Source organism: Protopterus annectens, chromosome 5.part0 (genome assembly GCF_019279795.1).
Source record: "Protopterus annectens isolate FY-2018-M chromosome 5.part0, PAN1.0, whole genome shotgun sequence".
Lineage (NCBI taxonomy): Eukaryota > Metazoa > Chordata > Ceratodontiformes > Protopteridae > Protopterus > Protopterus annectens.
This window is the reverse complement of record NC_056735.1, coordinates 632,180,950-632,199,647: the sequence shown is the minus strand read 5'-3', so window position 1 is coordinate 632,199,647 and position 18,698 is coordinate 632,180,950. Positions and strand designations below refer to the sequence as shown.

The 18,698-nt window shown below is 37.4% G+C and overlaps 1 protein-coding gene across 5 annotated transcripts in view; it reads left to right on the top strand.

Annotated features, from left to right (window-relative positions):
* Window positions 1–18,698, top strand: part of ASMTL (acetylserotonin O-methyltransferase like) — a 1,454,724-nt gene that overhangs the window by 490,275 nt on the left and 945,751 nt on the right. For all 5 annotated transcript variants that reach the window (XM_044072474.1, XM_044072476.1, XM_044072473.1 and 2 more), the window contains one exon: window positions 15,416–15,547. In XM_044072474.1, coding sequence (XP_043928409.1) covers window positions 15,416–15,547 — 132 coding nt within the window. The remainder of the gene's footprint in view (window positions 1–15,415; window positions 15,548–18,698) is intronic.

Sequence of the window (18,698 nt, the reverse complement as noted above, 5' to 3'; positions counted from 1 at the left end):
GCAGACAACTGGTGCCAGAGCCATGGCCTCAAGCTAAATGCCAGAAGGTGTATAGTCATCCCCTTTGGCAAAAACAAAGTGCCCACAAATTACCACATAGGTGGTAATCCATTAAGTACAGAAGAAGTAATTAGGGACCTGGGGACCCAATTTGATAGCAATCTCTCATTTGACAACCACGTGGCCAAAGCGGTTAGAAAAACATTTTATATAGCCCACCTAATCATGAAGGGATTCACATCTAGATCAGGGGACGTCATCGTGCCTCTTTACTCATCCCTCATCAGGCCCATAATTGAGTACAATGCCCCTTTTGGGATGTACCTTACCAGACACCTGCAGCAACTGGAAAGACCCCAAAAGTACCTCACCAAGAGGATCAAAGGGCTCAAACAGATGCCATATGCTGCCCGGTTAAAGAAACTCCAGCTCTACTCAGTGGCATACCGCCTGTTCAGAGGCGATCTGTGCCTGACGTATAAAGCCATGTCCAACCCGGAATTAATGGACATGCTGCACCTCAGAAAATCAAAATCCCATCGAGCTACGCGCTCGAGAGACTTGAACCTCAGCACTGAAATAAATAGGACATGCTGGAGGGACAGATTCATAACCCAGAGGCTCCCTTCACTCTGGAATAAAATCCCAGTCCAGGTTAGGCAGAGTCCCTCATTGACTCTCTTCAAGAGGAATCTTGATGAGTGGATGGGAGATCGTAGGTTTATCCAGGGTATCACTTCTGTGTCACTGTTAGACAGAGGCACAGTATACTAACCTCGAAAAAGGGCAGAGCAAAATAAATTTAAAATGGGTGGCGAAAGCGAAACACATTCTGGCTAGGCTTATAAATGCCCTAGGGCAGATAGCCTAGTATGAACCTATGAACCTATGGTTTTAACTTTTAGACTCCTTTTAGACTCCTTCACCTTTAAGGTTCATGTGTTTTGCATGTGTAATTGAATTTGTTCACTCATTGGTTCATTTGAATTAGATTAGTTTATTTATTCATTAGAGGAAGAGAGGTTAGGTATCTGATGAAGTTATTGTGACAAAAACGTATGTGGATTAACTTTACAGCGTTATTGTGCTGTTGCTTGTGCTTTGCAATTTCGTTTGCTGTGCTGCTGTGATTTAGCTTGCTGTGTATTGTTTTTGTGCTTGTTCATTAAAGCAGTTGTCAGTTTTGCTGAGCTCCGTGTGTGCCTTACTTCAGCTTTACCAGTTTTTATCTTGGGCAATCAGACCACTGGTTTGGTTTATTACATTACTTTCATGCCTTGTTTGAAAACTTTTTTTTTTTTTTTGATGACAGTTTTGCAGTTTCTAGTATGGGAAACAGATATATGCTGATTCACATGTATAAAACTTTTTTTTTGTACTGAAACTCGGCTATTTCCCACCGAAAAAAATAAGGGAGACAACTTTGAACATTTTCCTTACCTCGTGCAGTGCTCTCATGAGCTAATTATTCATTTGGAAATTTTTCTGCAGTTTGTGGAATCATCTCTTCTCTCTCTCTGAACTTCCTCGACGATGTGAAGCGGCTGGATGATGTCATCACCGTTCTATGAACATTTCCAGGAAGTGCAGAACTGTATTTTGACTGTAACTTGGTTTAACAGTCTTTTTTGTTTTAAATCAACTGTTATTTACTTAAAATGATCATTTATATGGTCAATGACAAGATTACGTATTACAATAACATAATATCTTCATCTTTTTTAACTTGAAGAAAGGATTACAGAACAGATAAAGGAAGGAAATGTAAAAAGAAAAGAGGTGAGAGAGGAGATGGTTATGAGAGAACTGTGTGAGTATTAAAATGTAAATATCTGTGTGCTTTATTCTTAGACCCTACAAGTGTAAATACTGATGGTAACATTCATTTGTGTGTGTGTATATATGTATGTATGTATATATATATATATATATATATATATATATATATATATATATATATATATATATATATATTTATATGTGTGTGTGTGTGTGTGTGTGTGTATGTATATGTATATATATATATATATATATATATATATATATATATATATATATATATATGTGTGTGTATGTATATGTATAAAATATATATTTGTTTTTTCTCCCTCATCTTTCTTTGAAGTATCTCTGCATACTATGATTATGGTTACCATACTCAAAGTTAATATCTTCACAAATGTGTGCAATCTTTAAAATTCTAGATACAAATAAATACACAAGTATAGTAAGCTCAGAGTGCACGAAAAAAAAAAAAGACGTGTAGCAATACTGTGAAACAAAACATTACCCAGAATAATCGAAACATACCAAGGCAATAAAGGTTTTCTTTGTTTGGCTGTAATTGAGATGGGTAAGAAATTATATACATTAATAAGCAACTATTGGTTACCTGGTATTGGTACTAATACTATTAGACACATATTGAATCAAATAGTTTCACTATCTGAGGGACATATCATTATGGCAGGTGACTGCAACTGTTTCTTAGATCCTAAAGATACAACCACTTCAGGAAAAGGAAAAATTACAGCACAAGCTAAACAACCTATACATTTCATAGACTTATACCTACTCAAAGACCTACATCATTTTGTGGAGCATAACTCATTACAATACACATTCTGTTCTAATAGATCTAAAACATATTTTAGAATTGATAGAATATTTCTTTCCACACAGATAATGAATAAACTGACCAATAGCAAAATTATATCTTGCCCAATCTCAGACCATAATACTATCATATTTGAACTTAATATTAATAACACCCACAGTGTCCAAATTAAAAGGATTCCAGCATATCTCACACAACTTAAGGATTTTCAATTATTCATAACAGCAGGGACACAAAACTTCATTAATATAAACTCAGCATCAAACACACATGATATATTTATTTGGGATGTCGTGAAAGCATATTTATATGGACAAATAAACAAGTGGTTTCATAATAAGATGAAAATATGGGATAAAGATGCAAGAATAATACAGGATAAACTAGACTCACTACACACAAATAATAAAGACAACTTGTCTTCAAAGAATATAAGGGATGAGATATACAAACTAAATGAGGAATATAGATCTTTCCTACATCATAAAACAAAGATAACACTAGAAAAATATAGGTTTTTTGCTTACTCTGTAAATCCTAAACATCTATCAAACCGTAAGAATAAGACCAAAAGATTAAATAAATATATTTATATTAAAGAAAGACATTCTGCAAAAAAGAAGAGAGAAGTACATAGTATGCAAGATATATTAGAAGAGTTTAGATGTCACTTTGATGAAATGTCAATCCTCACAACAAATTCAAAGACAAGATAACATAAGAGATTATATTAACAAGAATATATATAATAAACTAAACAAGCAACAAATTGAAGTTATTGATAAACAAATTACTTTATCAGATATACAAAGACAAATAAGTAAGCTTAAACTAAACAAAGCTCCAGGTAACGGAATTATTCCTGAAATATATAAGATAATGCCCAAAATGGCTATTCCCTTACTACACAAAGCATATAATTCGGCCCAAAATGATATTACACCCCCATCCTGGAAATATACATTTATAGCCCCTATTTTAAAATCAAATAAAGACCCAAAATTCTGTTCTTCATGCAGACCAATATCTTTACTGAATATCAATTATAAGATGTTTATGAATATATTCTCAGAAAGATTGAAGAAATTCTTACCCCACTTAATAGACAAAGACCAGGTAGGATTTATAACCAACAGAAGTACTTTTGATAATATGAAAGGAACCCTAGCTATTATAGACTTCTCACAAAGGAAGAAAAGGAACTTATTAATTAGTCTTGATATTAATGCGGCTTTTCATTCTACTAACTGGATCCCTCTATTTACTCTTTTTGAATGCTTACATTTTTCACATAATTTTATTAATCTTCTAAAACATTTATATGAAGAAACCTATGCATATATCAAAAAAGGGGTCATATATTTCCAATAAAATATCTATTACAAAAGGCACCAAACAAGAATGTCCTCTCTCTCCTCTACTATTTACTTTGATCATGGAACCCTGGGCAAATGAAATAAGAAACAATAAAGAAATAGAGGGATTGGAAATGGATAAATACAATATAGCCAAAATCCAGCTGTTTGCAGATGATCTTATCATCACAAAGGGAAATGACTCTTCATTCATGTCATTATATGAATCAATTAAAACGTTTCAAATGATGTCCGGTCTATCATTCAATGATAATAAAACAAAAATTCTACCCATATATCCTAATAATAAAAAAATTAAAAAAAGGATGATAGGAAATAATACATATCACATTGCTAACGCAGATCAAATCACATATCTGGGAATCATTCTTGCCAAAGACATTAAATCAATAACAACTATAACAAATGTTTACAAAATATCCAAGAATTATTTTCAAAATGGAATACAGTAATATTTACTACTGAAGAAAGACTAGCCATTATAAAAATGGTAATTCTACCTAAAATCTTGTGCACAGTACAATCCAAATTCTACCCTCAAAAAGGTTTATAAATAAACTAAACACTTCAATAATAAGATTCTTTTGGTCACAAAAAAAACTAGAATTACTATTAATCAACATACTAACAGCTGGAAGAATGGTAAGAATAGCTTTCCCAGATCTAAATCTCTATTTGATTTCCGCTATAATCAGATCAATTTCTCAGCTTTTAGATATAACCTATTTAGCTAAATGGAAATCTTTATGGGAAGTATCAGCCATGGAACTTATAACAAGACCAACATCATATCAACTAGAATTCATAAACACACCTTTTATATGGATCTTAAAAGAATATTTTATCACACATACTAATCCTAATCATACTGCCAATTACATACACAATCTTATAATTAACTTTAGAAACTTTATATATAAACATGTTAAATAAAAGACTACTTTTTTTGTTATTTCCTATAGCATATACACAAGAGACTTTTGTTACCTCAGATATTAACAAAATTTCTCAACTGAAAAATGAACTCAAATACGGGTTCCAGCTAACTTATGAGTACAAGACTAGTTCAAAGGATCATATTATGCAAGAATATAAACTTAATAATTCCTCATGGTTAGATATACAAACACTTATACTATATCTTGATAATAAGCTGAAACTAGCTTCACCAACTAGCAAACATGACACCAGGATATTATTACAATTTCTTCAGTCAACATTATTACACCAGCATACATATTCAGGTAGTCTCTCCTTTATTTATAGACTTTTAAGAGAAGAAACATTTTCTTGCACACACAACCACTGGAGTTGTTATAGTTTAATTACTCATAATTCTCCAAGTGAGCAAGATAAGGTTAATATGCTACAATCAGCTGGGAAAACCTCATTTTCTTTGAAATGGAAGATTTACACATGGAGATTCATGAATAGATCCTTTTGTACACCACTAATAATGGACAAAATTAATAAAAAAAACAGAACGTCTGTAATAGGTGCAACTCTAATGTAGATATTAACTAGGCACATATGTTTTTTGATTGTCCAACCTTAAATATCTTTTGGAATAAAGTGACTTTTTTACAAGCACTTTTTTCAGACAACTTCATATTGAATAAATCATTAATCATATTTAATACACCTGTTCCACAATGTGTTAGGGAAACCAAATACTCATTACTATGGACTATATTGGCAGTGGCTAGAAAGATCATAACAAAAAATTGGATTTCAACACATCGTCCTACATTCTCTGAGTTTACTAATTTATTAAAATAAGTTAGTCATTTACAGATTAGAACCATAACCTCTAGAACATCTGAAAAGACATATGAATATCATTTATTCGTTAATTTACAAAATATGTTGGAAAAAAAATTATCATTTTGCATAAAGGTAATTGACTTTCCCTGTCATTCATGAGAACAAGTTACAAAAGGAAGGTTATAGTGTATGTTAATGTATAAACACTGGATGTCTATGTACATACTTTAGTTTGTTTGCTTTGTTATTTGTATATTCATATTTAAATGCTTTAAATATATGTTATCAATTTGTAAATCTATAATGTAAATTATCTTATATATGTCTTTGTGATTGTTTTCATTATAATCAAAATCAACAAAACTGTTTAAAAAAAAAGAAGAAAGATTGTATCTGATGAAGTCTGATAGAGCCTTGAGTTGTCAGAGTCATTCAAAGTAATGAGTTTTCATCTAAGAATTATTGCTTTGTTGTTTGTTTGTTGTATTTTGAGAATGGGTGCATTCTACACTTGTTAGCTGTCTGCCTGGAAAATACCTACAGGGATACATCACTGAGTTACTGCAAACAAAGAGGCATTTTCTTTTATTTTCACTCATGGTATTTGTGATCTTGTAAGGTTTTTCACTTGAGAACCTGACCTGTTGCCTGCTTCATACTCTTGCAATACAAGTGTCTAAAAAAAGCAACAAATGGACGGCATTGTCAATTCTCACTTATTCTAAGCCTTTGGTTACTTAATTGTAATTTCAGTTTGCAAGTAGTTAATTAGCTGTTTTTGACCACAGTTTCCAGTTCGGCATTTGAAACCTTTTCTGCATTTCAAGTTGTATTTAATGTTAATAGTGCTTTTTTTCTAATGTCATGCAATAATTTCCTTGATGATACCTGTTTATTAGTGTCTTTATTATTTTGGGAGGAGGGGGGTTGTTTTGATAAGTGAAATTGCAAATATTATAATCTAAGTTAGTAGGTTAATAATTCAAATACATTTTATGAGGTGTTTGCTTAAAATAGCAAATGTAGCAGTGAAATAAACTCCATCTTCAGTGCTGGTTACTGCAGTGAAGGAAATTTACCCTTCCTATTATACCCGCGGTGGTGATGCTGCGGTAGCGTTGTCGCCTCACAGTAAGACGCTGTCCGGTTCGATTCTCAGCTAGTGCGTCTTCTGCATGGAGACATGTGTGAATGGGCGTATCTTCGTTGAAGGTTGTGCGTCAGGCCTGGCAAGCCGGTACGTAAAAATCAACTGCCAATCATTAGCGGACCGGAGTTCCGCTGTGGCGAACCCTAATCGGGCAAAGCCGAAAGACACATACATTTTTAATAAATGATAGGGATGTGTGGTGGTCCCCCCATATATATAAAGTGAAGTTTTTCTGCTGTTAGTAGGTTGCATTTTAATCTCTTAGTTTAGGTCAGTGTGATTTCATTTTTTTCTTGTCTGATATCCTTCCTGAGTACCTTTATTTTTGCAGAGAAGATACTTCCCAGATTAGAAAAGAGGGAAGATAAGTTATAGGCAATGAACCCCAAAAGTCAGGCACTGGTTCTTCAGAGATAGTAGAGAAACTTAGAGAGCAAAAACTTGACAGGAAAGCGGTGGATAGAGAAAAAAATAAGAAAAGACTCCATTCCCTTTAATGGCAGCACATTTTCAGAAGCTTCAACTACACAGTAGCTACAGTGCCTTAGTGGTTGAAAGGGTAGCTTCCATAAATGTCTGCGTTAGGGTGAGTGGAAGGCAAATACAATACTAATTCTTCTTCAGTGGCATAGGACTCCTATTATTGTATGCAGCCTAAAGCAAACATAACTCTTAAGGTAATTTGAGCTTGAGGTTCAAGAGAGAACATCAAGTAGGGGTGAGAACCCCGAAAGCAGGAGACTTGTGCCATAAACTTTCAGCCTCCAGTTTAGTTGCAGTTACTAGTGCATTCACTAATAAAATCTTTGTCATTGCATGGACTCTGAAAAGTAACACCATTCTGGTCACTGGCAGTGGACTGGTATACCTTTGAAAAGGGAAATATCTGCATTGTATAAAAGGCATAGATATATGTGCAGTTCCAGTTCTTTCCTTAGTGCTGGTGCTGTCCCAGTGCATGACAGGCAAATGTAGTAATCCTAAATTTTAGCTTATCTATAGCTTCATCAAAAGAAAAAAAAGTTTACCTTCCTGTTGTCTTCCACAGAGGATGACTTCTGTATGAGATTATATTTCTACTGGCAGTAGCTTGTGATGACTAGCAGTCCTCTTTTCTGTGTCCCCCTTCCAGAAAATATTTTAGGATATACAGTGAATTTAATGGAACAGTTTACTTGGGATTGGAGTAAGGAAGTTTTTCTCTGAAGAAGAAATACTGAGATTTTTTTCAGGATTGCTGAACTGCAGGCAGAATTCTATTCAGAATTTGATTTCTGAAAAATTGAATCAAAAGTATTGGAAAAAATGCTGATAGCTACTACATACTGAGTTGTAAAATCCTAACTTTAGCCCATACTGTTGAATTAGTATACTACATTGGAAATTTTTTAAAATCCATGTGAGGAGAGGTACCCGGACAACCTCACTGTATGGCTGTTTAAACTGTACAACACTGGAGAACAGGGGAGTTAGTTGTGTTTACACTGAAAATAATTATTTCCAGTTCTTCGATGTACTATGTCCTTGAAAGTAGAATAACGTAATAGTGAGGTATGTGGTGGGACAAAGAAGTGCTGCAATTAATACACAGGCAGTTGCATTCTGCTCACATTGTCAATGAGCTATGCAGAAACATAAGCTATACTCCAGTTAATTTTCACCATTATGTAGTATTCCTGCAGGCATTATTTAGTTTTTTTTTGGGGGGGGGCATAGAATTCTGTAATATTTTTCATGGCCATTTGGTTTGAAAATTGCTCCCCTTGGGATTTTTCATTTTTGAGGGGGGGGGTTCATTTTCAGGTTTTCAGTTTGGTTGTTTTTGTTTCTGTCTTGTATGCTTTAATACTTCTCATTGAATCTTAGTACTCTCACGATGGAGGCTGTGATAATTAATGCAGATGTTCAGCCCTGTCCCCTATGTGACACTGTCAGCCCAGCTATCTGGAATTTTGTAAGTAATCATATGTAATTTGTGAATGTCACCATGATTCATATGCGTGTCTTACAAAAGTAAGAGAACTATATGTTATGTGTATATTAAACTACTGGTACAGAAGTGTATGTTGAACAGGGTTTGCACAGTACTGAGCTTCAAGGATATGTCCACAGTGTATCCTTTTGGAAGAAAACAAATGTATATAAACTATATACCTGTGCAAATGTATGTTTTAATAGTAGAAACTGGAACATACAGAGTTAACTTGCAAAACTTCAAGAAAGTAAGTTGAAATTCAAGTTTTTTACAATTGTGTTATCTCTCAGTTTCAGTTCAGTAGCAGACACATTGTCTAGAGCTAGAAGTTTTTCTATTGTCCTGAAAGGAGAGTAATTACAAAGTTTAAAATGTAAAGTGTTTTATTGTTTTACAACTTCCAGTTCTGAGCAAAGATCTGAGAGAGATGTATTTCTCACACAGAGATGTTAAAATTGCATTAGTTTCTGTTTTAGCCTGGAAACTGAAGTCAGGTGACAGTGATGTCATCCAGGCTAACCCAGCAGTAATATGTCATATAAATTTAAGAACTCTCTCAGAGAGAGAGACTGGTCATTTTGTGTTTCATCTTTGACCTGGAAACATCCATCATCAGCACTTCTGCCTGTGTATTGTCTGTAAGTAAGACTTATGGCATAGTATCTCTTAGATATAGATAGGTATATAGTTCAGATTAGTTTAGATGTTTTCTATATTTATTTGAGACTGTCCTGCAATGTTGTTTTAAAATATTTCCTCTGATTCTGAATTCTGTAATTACTGTGTTGATTGAGTATTGTCTTGTGAGACATATTTAAGCTCTTTGAGTACATGCATATGTATTTGGTAATACTGTACAGGCCACTCCTAAATAGCCTTGCAAGTCTTGTTCACACTTACCATTTGGATAACAGTAACATTACACAGTAGTATTAGTCACACTTCATAAGGGCCTTCTATTAGCTGATAAGGAGGGGTTGGTGGCAGTGATAATTACCGTATAGTCTGGGCAGAAGGGGGCATAGCTAGTAAACCTGTGCCAGCCTTCCCCGTGTATGTGTGTTTGTGTTTGTATATAAATCAAATCTCATTTTGTGCGTGTGTGTGTGTGTGTGTGTGTGTGTGTGTGTGTGTCAGCTACTTGGGCAGGGACACGAAGCACTGGTTGGACAGAGAGGGTGCTGGAGGTCTTGGCTTGACCTCTCAGCTGAGATATTAACTCTATAGCTGTGCCAGTGGGGAGACTTATTGGGGATCTGTAGAAAGAGGGAGAAACCAGCCCCAGACTGACTCTGATCTCTGTGTGCTCTTAAGGGAAATTGCACTTTACTGCGTGTGTACTTGTCATCCTCCCATGGTGTATGTCCCTCACTTTTGCCAGTGGTGTAGGGCAGGTAATGGTTCTCATTCCTGTCAGACACAGCAAGCTGTAGGCAGCTTGGGAGGGACCTTACATGGTAAGGAAGATCAGTGATGTTAACTACATGGTAGAACTGCTAGGCAGGAGGCAGGGGCACAGATTGTACCTTGTTAACATGAAACCTTACCATGATAGGGAGGCCCTTGTGCAGAGTATTTGCAGTGGATGGCAGGAGGAGTCTGAGGGGGATCTGGTGACTGATCTCCTCAGTGAAGCTCGGGCTGACACCTCAGTGGAAAGGGTAGCAATGTCCCAGCAGCTATCCCCTACCCAAGTTCGAGTAATCCAAGCAGTGTTGCAGGAGTTTGGGGACATGTTCACTGGGAAACTGGGGTGCACCCACCTGGTGCAGTTCCATGTGGATACAGGACCCCAAAGGTCTATTAAGCAGGCCCTTTATAGGGTGCCTGAGAGAGTCAAACAGACTCTGAGGGAGGAAATACAGGAAGTGTTGGAACTAGGGGTCCAGCAGTCCTTGGGCCTCCCCAGTGGTGCTGGTACCAAAGAAGGATAGCAGCACCAGGCTCTTTGTGGACTACAGGAAATTAAATAGTCACAGAGAGTCAGATGCTTACCCCATGTCGAGGACAGATGAAGCCTTGGAGCAGCTGCAAGGCTAAGTATCTTACCAAGGATTACTGGCAGGTGGCCTTGATTCCTAGTGCCAGAGAAGGGTAAGCCTTTGTGACTCCTTGTGGCCTGCATGAGTTCACGAAGATAACCTTTGGGATGAAAAATGTCCCAGTGAGTTACTAGAGGATGGTAGATCGTATCCTAGCAGGAGATTTTGCCCTTGCTTACCTTGATAATATTTCTATCTACAGCCAGTCCTGGCAAGAGAACCTTCAGCATTTCAGGGAGGTGCTGCGCAGACTACAGATGGCAGGGTTGGCCATTAAGCCCAGCAGATGTCGGGTGGGAATGGCAGAGGTCTCCTACCTGGGACATAGAGTGGGGAGTGGTAAGATCAGGCCAGAACCTACCAAAGTGGAAGCCATTCAGGCATGGCTTGCCCCGTTAACAAAAAGCAGGTGAGGGCATTCTTAGGGACAGCCGGGTACTACAGAAAGTTCGTCCCCAGTTATAGTACCATAGCTGCTCCCATCACAGACCTGACAAGGAAAATCAGGCCAGATAAGGTTGTGTGGATCCCAACATGTGAGCAGGCATTCCAGAAGCTTTAAAGATCTTTGGGAGGACCCCCTGTGTTACCCAGCCCATATTACAGCAAATAATTTGTTGTGCAGGTGGACACTTCAAACCATGGGGTGGGGTCTGTACTTTGCCAGGTTTCCTCAGAGGGAGAAGAGCACCCACTGGTGTATCTCAGTCGTAGGCTCCAACCCATAGAGGAATGCTTTGCAGCTGTAGAAAAGGAATGCCTAGCCGTAGTGTGGGCACTGTAGAAACTTCAGCCTCATCTGTATGGAAGGAAATTCACTGTAGTTACAGACCACAATCCCTTAACATGGCTACATCGAGCCAGCTAACAAAATGCCAAGTTACTAAGGTGGAGCCTAGGGTTGCATGCATAGGATATGACAGTGCAGCACCGCAGTGGGGTTAGCAATGCTGACGCAGATGAGCTCTCAAGATTGGGAATGGGGTAAGGTATTCCCAGATCAGCTCAACCTTCTCAAGCAACATTTCTCAAGGGTCACTTGAAAAACTAACTTGAGTGTTCATGGGGGGGGGGGGTTGTGACATTGCCATCTATCTGGAATTTTGTAAATAATCATATGCCATTTGTGAATATCAACATGATTCATATGCTTTTCTTACAAATGTAAGAGAACTATATGCTGTGTATATTAAACTACTGGTACAGAAGTGTGTGTGTTGAACAGGGTTTGTACAGTACTGAGCTTCAAGGATGTGTCCACAGTGTACCCTACTAGAAAAGAACAGAAATGTATATAAATTATATACCTGTACAAATGTAAGTTTTAATAGTAGAAACTGGAACATACAGAGTTAACTTGCAAAACTTCAAGAAATTTAGTTGAAATTAAAGTGTTTTACGATTGTGTTATCTCTCAGTTTCAGTTCAGTAGCAGACACGATGTCTAGAGCTTAGTTTTCCTATTGTCCTGAAAAAAATGTAATTACTAGGTTTAAAATGTAAAGTGTTTTATTGTTTTATGACTTCCAGTTCTGAGCAAAGATTGAGAAAGATGCATTTCTCACACAGAGATGTTAAAATTTTATTAGTTTCTGTTTTAGCCTGGAAACTGAAGTCAGGTGACAGAGTGATATCATCCACGCTAACCCATCAGTTTGTTTGTGTCTTTCGGCTTTTCCCAGTTAGGGGTTGCCACAGTGGAACTCCGGTCCGCTAATGATTGGCAGTAGATTTTTACGTACTGGCTTGCCGGGCCTAATGCACAACCTTCAACGAAGGAACGCCCATTTACGCATGTCGCTAAACAGAAGATGCTCTAACTGAGAATTGAACGGGCAACGTCTAACTTTGAGGCGACTACGTTACCACAGCACCACCATCGCAGTTTCCAGGCTAACCCAGCAGTAATATGTGATATTCATTTAAGAACTCTCCGAGAGAGAGAGAGAGAGAGACTGGGCATTTTATGTTTTGTCTGTGACCTGGAAACATCCATCATCAGCACTTCTGTCTGCGTGTTGTCTGTAAGTAAGACTTGCGGCATAGTAGCTCTTAGATATAGAGAGGAATATAGTAAAGATTAGTTTAGATGTTTTCTGTATTTATTTGAGACTGTCCTGCAATGTTGTTTTAAAGTATTTCCTGTGATTCTGAATTCTGTAGTTACTATGTTTATTGAGTATTGTCTTGTTCTTTTATTATTTATTATTAAATATATTTAAAAATATATTTGTGGCTGATATTTGTGAGACATATTTAAGCTATTAGAGTACTTACATATGTGTTTGGTGACACTGTACAGGCCACTCCTAAATAGCCTTGCAAGTCTTGGTCACATTTACCATTTGGATAATGGTAACATTACACAGTAGGATTAGTCGCCCTTTGTAAGGGCCTTCTGGTAGCTGATAAGGAGGGGTTGGTGGCAGTGATAACTACCTTATAGTCTGGGCAGAAGGGGGCATAGCTAGTAAACCTGTGCCAGCCTTCCCCATGTGTGTGTGCTTGTATACAAGTCAACTACTTTGGCAGGGACATGAAGCACTGATTGTACAGAGAGGGTGCTAGAGATCTTGGTTTGACCCCTCAGCTGAGATCTTAACCTTATAGCTGTGCCAGTGGGGAGTCTTATTTGGGATATGGAGAAAGGGAGAAACCAGCCCCAAACTGACTGTGATCTCTGTGTGCTCTTAAGGGAAGTTGTACTTTACTGTGTGTGTGTACTTGTCATCCTCCCATTGTGTACTTCCCTCACTGTTGCCAGTGGTGAGGAATGATCACTGGGCCAGTGCAGGGGCATCGCACCCTACTATTATTCAGTGGAAGAGATTAGATTTGTATCATTCCTGTACTGTATGGGTGTACTCCTGCATGATATTGACACTTTTAGATGTTAGCAGTAAGTAGTTAATACATCTTATATGGTACCTTTGGAACATATCCCATATCAGCCGACATGATCTCCACTGTTTGCTGGTGGTATATTTTTAACTTGTTATGCTTTTGACAGTTTTGGGCCAATCTGGCTAAAAGAGCTTTTGCTTTCCTGTAGTCCAACTCACCAGCCCCACTCAAGTAAACAGGATCTTTTCTGCCAATCTTGCCATTTCCTGAATTCACTACTACTTTCTTCTTAAGATTGTGAATCAGGAAATCATATTTAGGATATCCTTAAAGGCTTACCTACTCCAGAGGATGTCTGCTGAAGTTATGTGCTGTTGTTACTACTTAAGTTTATAAATTTTGTAAAATGCTTGTTAACCCCTGTAACTAATGAAACTCTTTCTGTATTTGTTCTTGTGTTAATCATTTTATCCAGTACTGGAAGGGAGAGAGCCAGACCGTATTGCATCAAGCAGTGGGAGTAGAACAGAGAACCAGTTCTGGATGGGATGTAGGTCCATCACAATACATATACCTATACCTACTTTTGTAACCACAAGTATAGTTACATGAAATTTAGATACTTGCTAGTTTACCTTATGACGTGTCTATGGGTTGTAGCTGGTTTACCTAGAAAAACAAGTACAAAGACAGAAAAGGTATGCAGACTGCACAGATGGCAACCCAGCTGGGTAAGTGAACCTAAAAACAAAGAGCTATGAGGCAGCACTGCTAATTACTGCCATGTTTTGTCACTAATTTGAAAATGCTTGTATTATAAGATGCAGTAGTGTATGTATAAAAATGTAATAAAGGAAGTCTGCATTTTGTGAAAGCATATTATTATGCTAGTGTGAAACTATTTTGGACAGTTTTTTTTTTTTTTTTTGTAAGTGTATAGCTTTTGCTGTAAGGTTATCTGAATGTTTGCATGTTACAAAGAAAGTTTTTCTCTCTCAGTGATTCTGTTAAGAAATGCATTTAAAATGTTGCTTAATCTGTTGCTTAATCTGCGGCTGAAGTATGCTGGTTACTGTAGCCTTAACTGTCATTTCAGTTTTTAAAAAAGTGTTTTGTTGAGTGGCTCTTTTGTAAGAAATATTTATCTTAATGTCTTTTCACTGATTCAGACCACGTATTTTCATATTAGTGGCCCCTTTTGCAGGTACATTAACTTCAGAGTGTGTGTATATAGGGACTGATACAGGAGAGGACTTTATTTTTACCTGCTGCACAAGGGTGAAAGTGGTCAGCATGTTTTGACTGCATTTTAAAGAATTTAGTACTGTACAGCATTTACTTGCATTTGCTGTATTTTCAAAAGTTTCACTGAAGAAGTCCTCTTGGAAGCAAATAATTATAAACCATGTGCTATTTTAGAATTAATGCCCCCAAGCAGCGCTGAATTGTCAGTCTTTGGCTTTGAGGTAACACACCTAGAGACTGTACTGATTTTCAGTGAACCCATTGTACCTAGAGAGTGCACTGATTTTCAGCAAACCTCTTCCCTACTACCATTTTTATGTAAAAAAAAAAAATGGGCATGTAAGTTTTAAATTGCTTTTTTATTTCATGTGTATAACTGATCTCTTCATGTCTGATTTTTAGGGTCTGAGATTTGAGATTGTACCTTCCTGGTTCAAAGAGACTCTTGATAAATCTTCATTTGCTGCACCGTATCTATATGCTATTGAAACTGCACAGCAGAAGGCTGTTGAAGTGGCAAAAAGAATGCATGTTGTAAGTAAGGCTTCTTGTGTTTATGGTGTAAATTAAGAGAAGCCATTTGCTTAAAAATGTGAAGTATCTTTGACCAGTTTTAGTTAATATAGCTTCTAATTAAAGCTTGTTTATTTATTCTGAATTAAACTACATTTTTATAATTGTATGGACTATTAAAGAACCGGAGTAAAATTTAAAAATGGTTATCTTTACTTACAGATTTACATCTATTATCAGAGCAGCTTAAACTGTACAGTCATGGAGTATTTTCAAATTGTTTATTTTTCTTTTACATTTTTAATTGGATAACATTGAGTGGTAATGCATACTTGATGTTTTTTTTTTGTAAGAAGTAGAAAAAAGAATGGGACTTTGTACATGTCACTAGTAGTCCTGAATATCCTCAGTCAAATGTTCTAGCAGAACATGCAGTGCAGAGTGCAAAGCAATTACTTGAAAGGTCAAAACGTGACAATACCGATGTGTTTAGTTCCAGTTTACTGAGGCCTAAAGTTAAGAACAATAAAGCCATCATGGCTCAGTTCAAGAAGCATTATATCCAGAAGTCTAGTTATTATTATTGAGGGAGGTAGATATGGTACGAATCCAGACAATGAAAGGTTTTGATCGAATTGGACAGATTACAGGCATCTGTGCCCAGCCAGGATCTTACCTGGTAGACTCTGAGACTGTGGAGTATAGGAGGAACCGTAGGCATCTTCTTCCTGTACCAGAATCATCATCACCATTCCAACATTGTTTCTGTGATGTAGACTCCAAATTTCAGTGAACCAGATATTGTCCTCATACCAGTGTGTGTTCAAACCTCTGACTCCATTCCTGAAAATATTCCGAACATTCCAGAGGTCGAATATTTTGTAGAGACAGTTCCAGTTGCCAACTCTAATTCCCAGTTTTATGTCACACGATATGGACGAGTATCTAAAACCAATGTGAAATGCTCAGCAACGTGGACTTATATGTGTGTGTGTGTGTGTGTGTGTGTGTGTGTGTGTGTGTGTGTGTGTGTGTGTGTGTATATGTATATATATGTGTGTGTGTATATGTATATATATATATATATATATATATTTGGTTTTGTATAATGCATGATAGTGACTTACCTGTGGTATCTGCATGCCAAATAGACTCATAATGTTGTATGATCTAGTTCTCAAAGAGAGAGGATGTAGATCAGAGTGCATGTGATGTGTGCTGTATCTGTAAGAAGCATGTCAAAGACTGCACATGTATGTATAAATTCCAGACACGTGCAATTCCTAGTGCCATTTTAAAAGAGCAGCCAGAGAGTAAGCATGCATGATCGCAGTTGTTAGTTTGTATACAAGTTATTTAAGTTAGTCAGTAAACTTCTGTAGTGATGTGTTTGCATTAAATAAAGCTGCTGGAACAGAACCCTCGACTACTCTTTTGTGTCCAAAGTAGGAGAGCGACAATAACTATAATAATCAATCAGAGGAGGCTAGAAGGGATTGGGAAGGGAGATTGGATAATTATTTCATAAAGAGACAATGGGGGATATATTTGTCTCCCAAGCATTCAACAAAGTCTAGAAGATCTAGGATCGTTTACGTAGGTAGACTCTAAAGAATTTTTCCTCAGGTAGACAGCGAATGTTGGAGGTTTGATGGGAAAGAAAGCGCTAATTGGAAACATATTTTCTGGGATTGTAATGAGTTGGCAGACTTTAAAAGATTTCTTGCAGACTGCTCAGTCAGTGATACTGGGTGAGCAAATTGGTGTAACTAAGGAAATTATTTTTTGAGCTATGACAGTTCCTGTGCTATCCATATCCTTATTTGGATAAGAGGAAGCTTCTTTGTTCACCAGTGGGAGTGGGGAGCACTGAGCAACCTATTTGTCCCTAGAGGATTGGTTCCAGCCCAGCAACTTGTAGTTTATTGGCCATTTTGGGTCAATTCCTGGCTCTTTTCAACCCCCTGCTATAAAGCCCGCTTTCGCGTGCTTTAGCGCGTTTTAGAGAGAATTAGCACGAAGTTGCTCATAGAGCAGCGCCGGTTAATCAAGTTTAAACTATTTCTGGCTCCGTAAAGTCTACTCTTCAATTTTTCCCTTAGAACTGCTCTACTTGCAATCTAAACAGCCTATTATCTAACTGAAAAGCTCAGCACTTGCTCCTAAAGCATTTTTTATACAGGTAAAGCACTCTTAAACAAAAGAAAGTACTTCTTTCACCTAAATTCCCTTGAGTACCCATTTCCGTATAGATCCTTTCTGACTCAGTTACACAGCAATCTTTTTCACTATTCTAGCATGTCTAAGGGTCAGTTGCTGGCATCCTCTCCTGTTCAGCTGGTGAATCTGGGAATCTTGAGGCAATGTTACAATTGCCTCATGTAAACAGACAACCCTCTCCTCCTCACAACAAATACAAATATATGCGAGAGATGCAACTATATAGCCAAACTGGAGGCTGAGCTCTCTCAATTTAGTACTGGCAAGACCAGGCAGGAGGAGAAGGTAACCATGCACACCACAAATCCAGTCTCACATAGAACTATCACAATTGCAAACCAAACACATAAACACACAAAAACATACTCGGAGGCGCTGATTAAAAATCTACCAAAACAACAGAGGCCTCCAAAGCAGACACCCAAGCAACCGCCACCTCAAGACATAGCACATGCAACACATATTTCACAAAGTCAGTGTGCTAAACAGTCACAGCCCTTAAGGCCAAACAACATGCCAGACACACTTGTAATAGGTGACTCCATAGTCAGACACACTGACGTCCCGCTCACCAGACTGAACAAGGAAAAGGTCACAGTAAGCTGCCTGTCGGGAGCTAGAATCCGCCACATAACACAAGCACTCAGGTCACTCCACAGCAAGTATAAATATGACTCAGTCATTGTACATGCCGGTGTGAACGACCTGAGATGTACCTCCCTGGACTACATGAAAAGAAACCTAGAGGAGCTCTCTGATTATGTAGCCCAGGCCGGTACGATCCTGACCCTGAGCAGCATCTTACCCTCACCAAGAATGATGCCACAGTACAAAGACAAAATGATCAGTTTTAACAATTGGCTTAATTACTGGTGTCATTCAAAGGGGATCCAATGTCTGTCTGCTTGGGTTGACATGCTCGACAAGCCACGCTGCTTCGCAAGGGATGGCT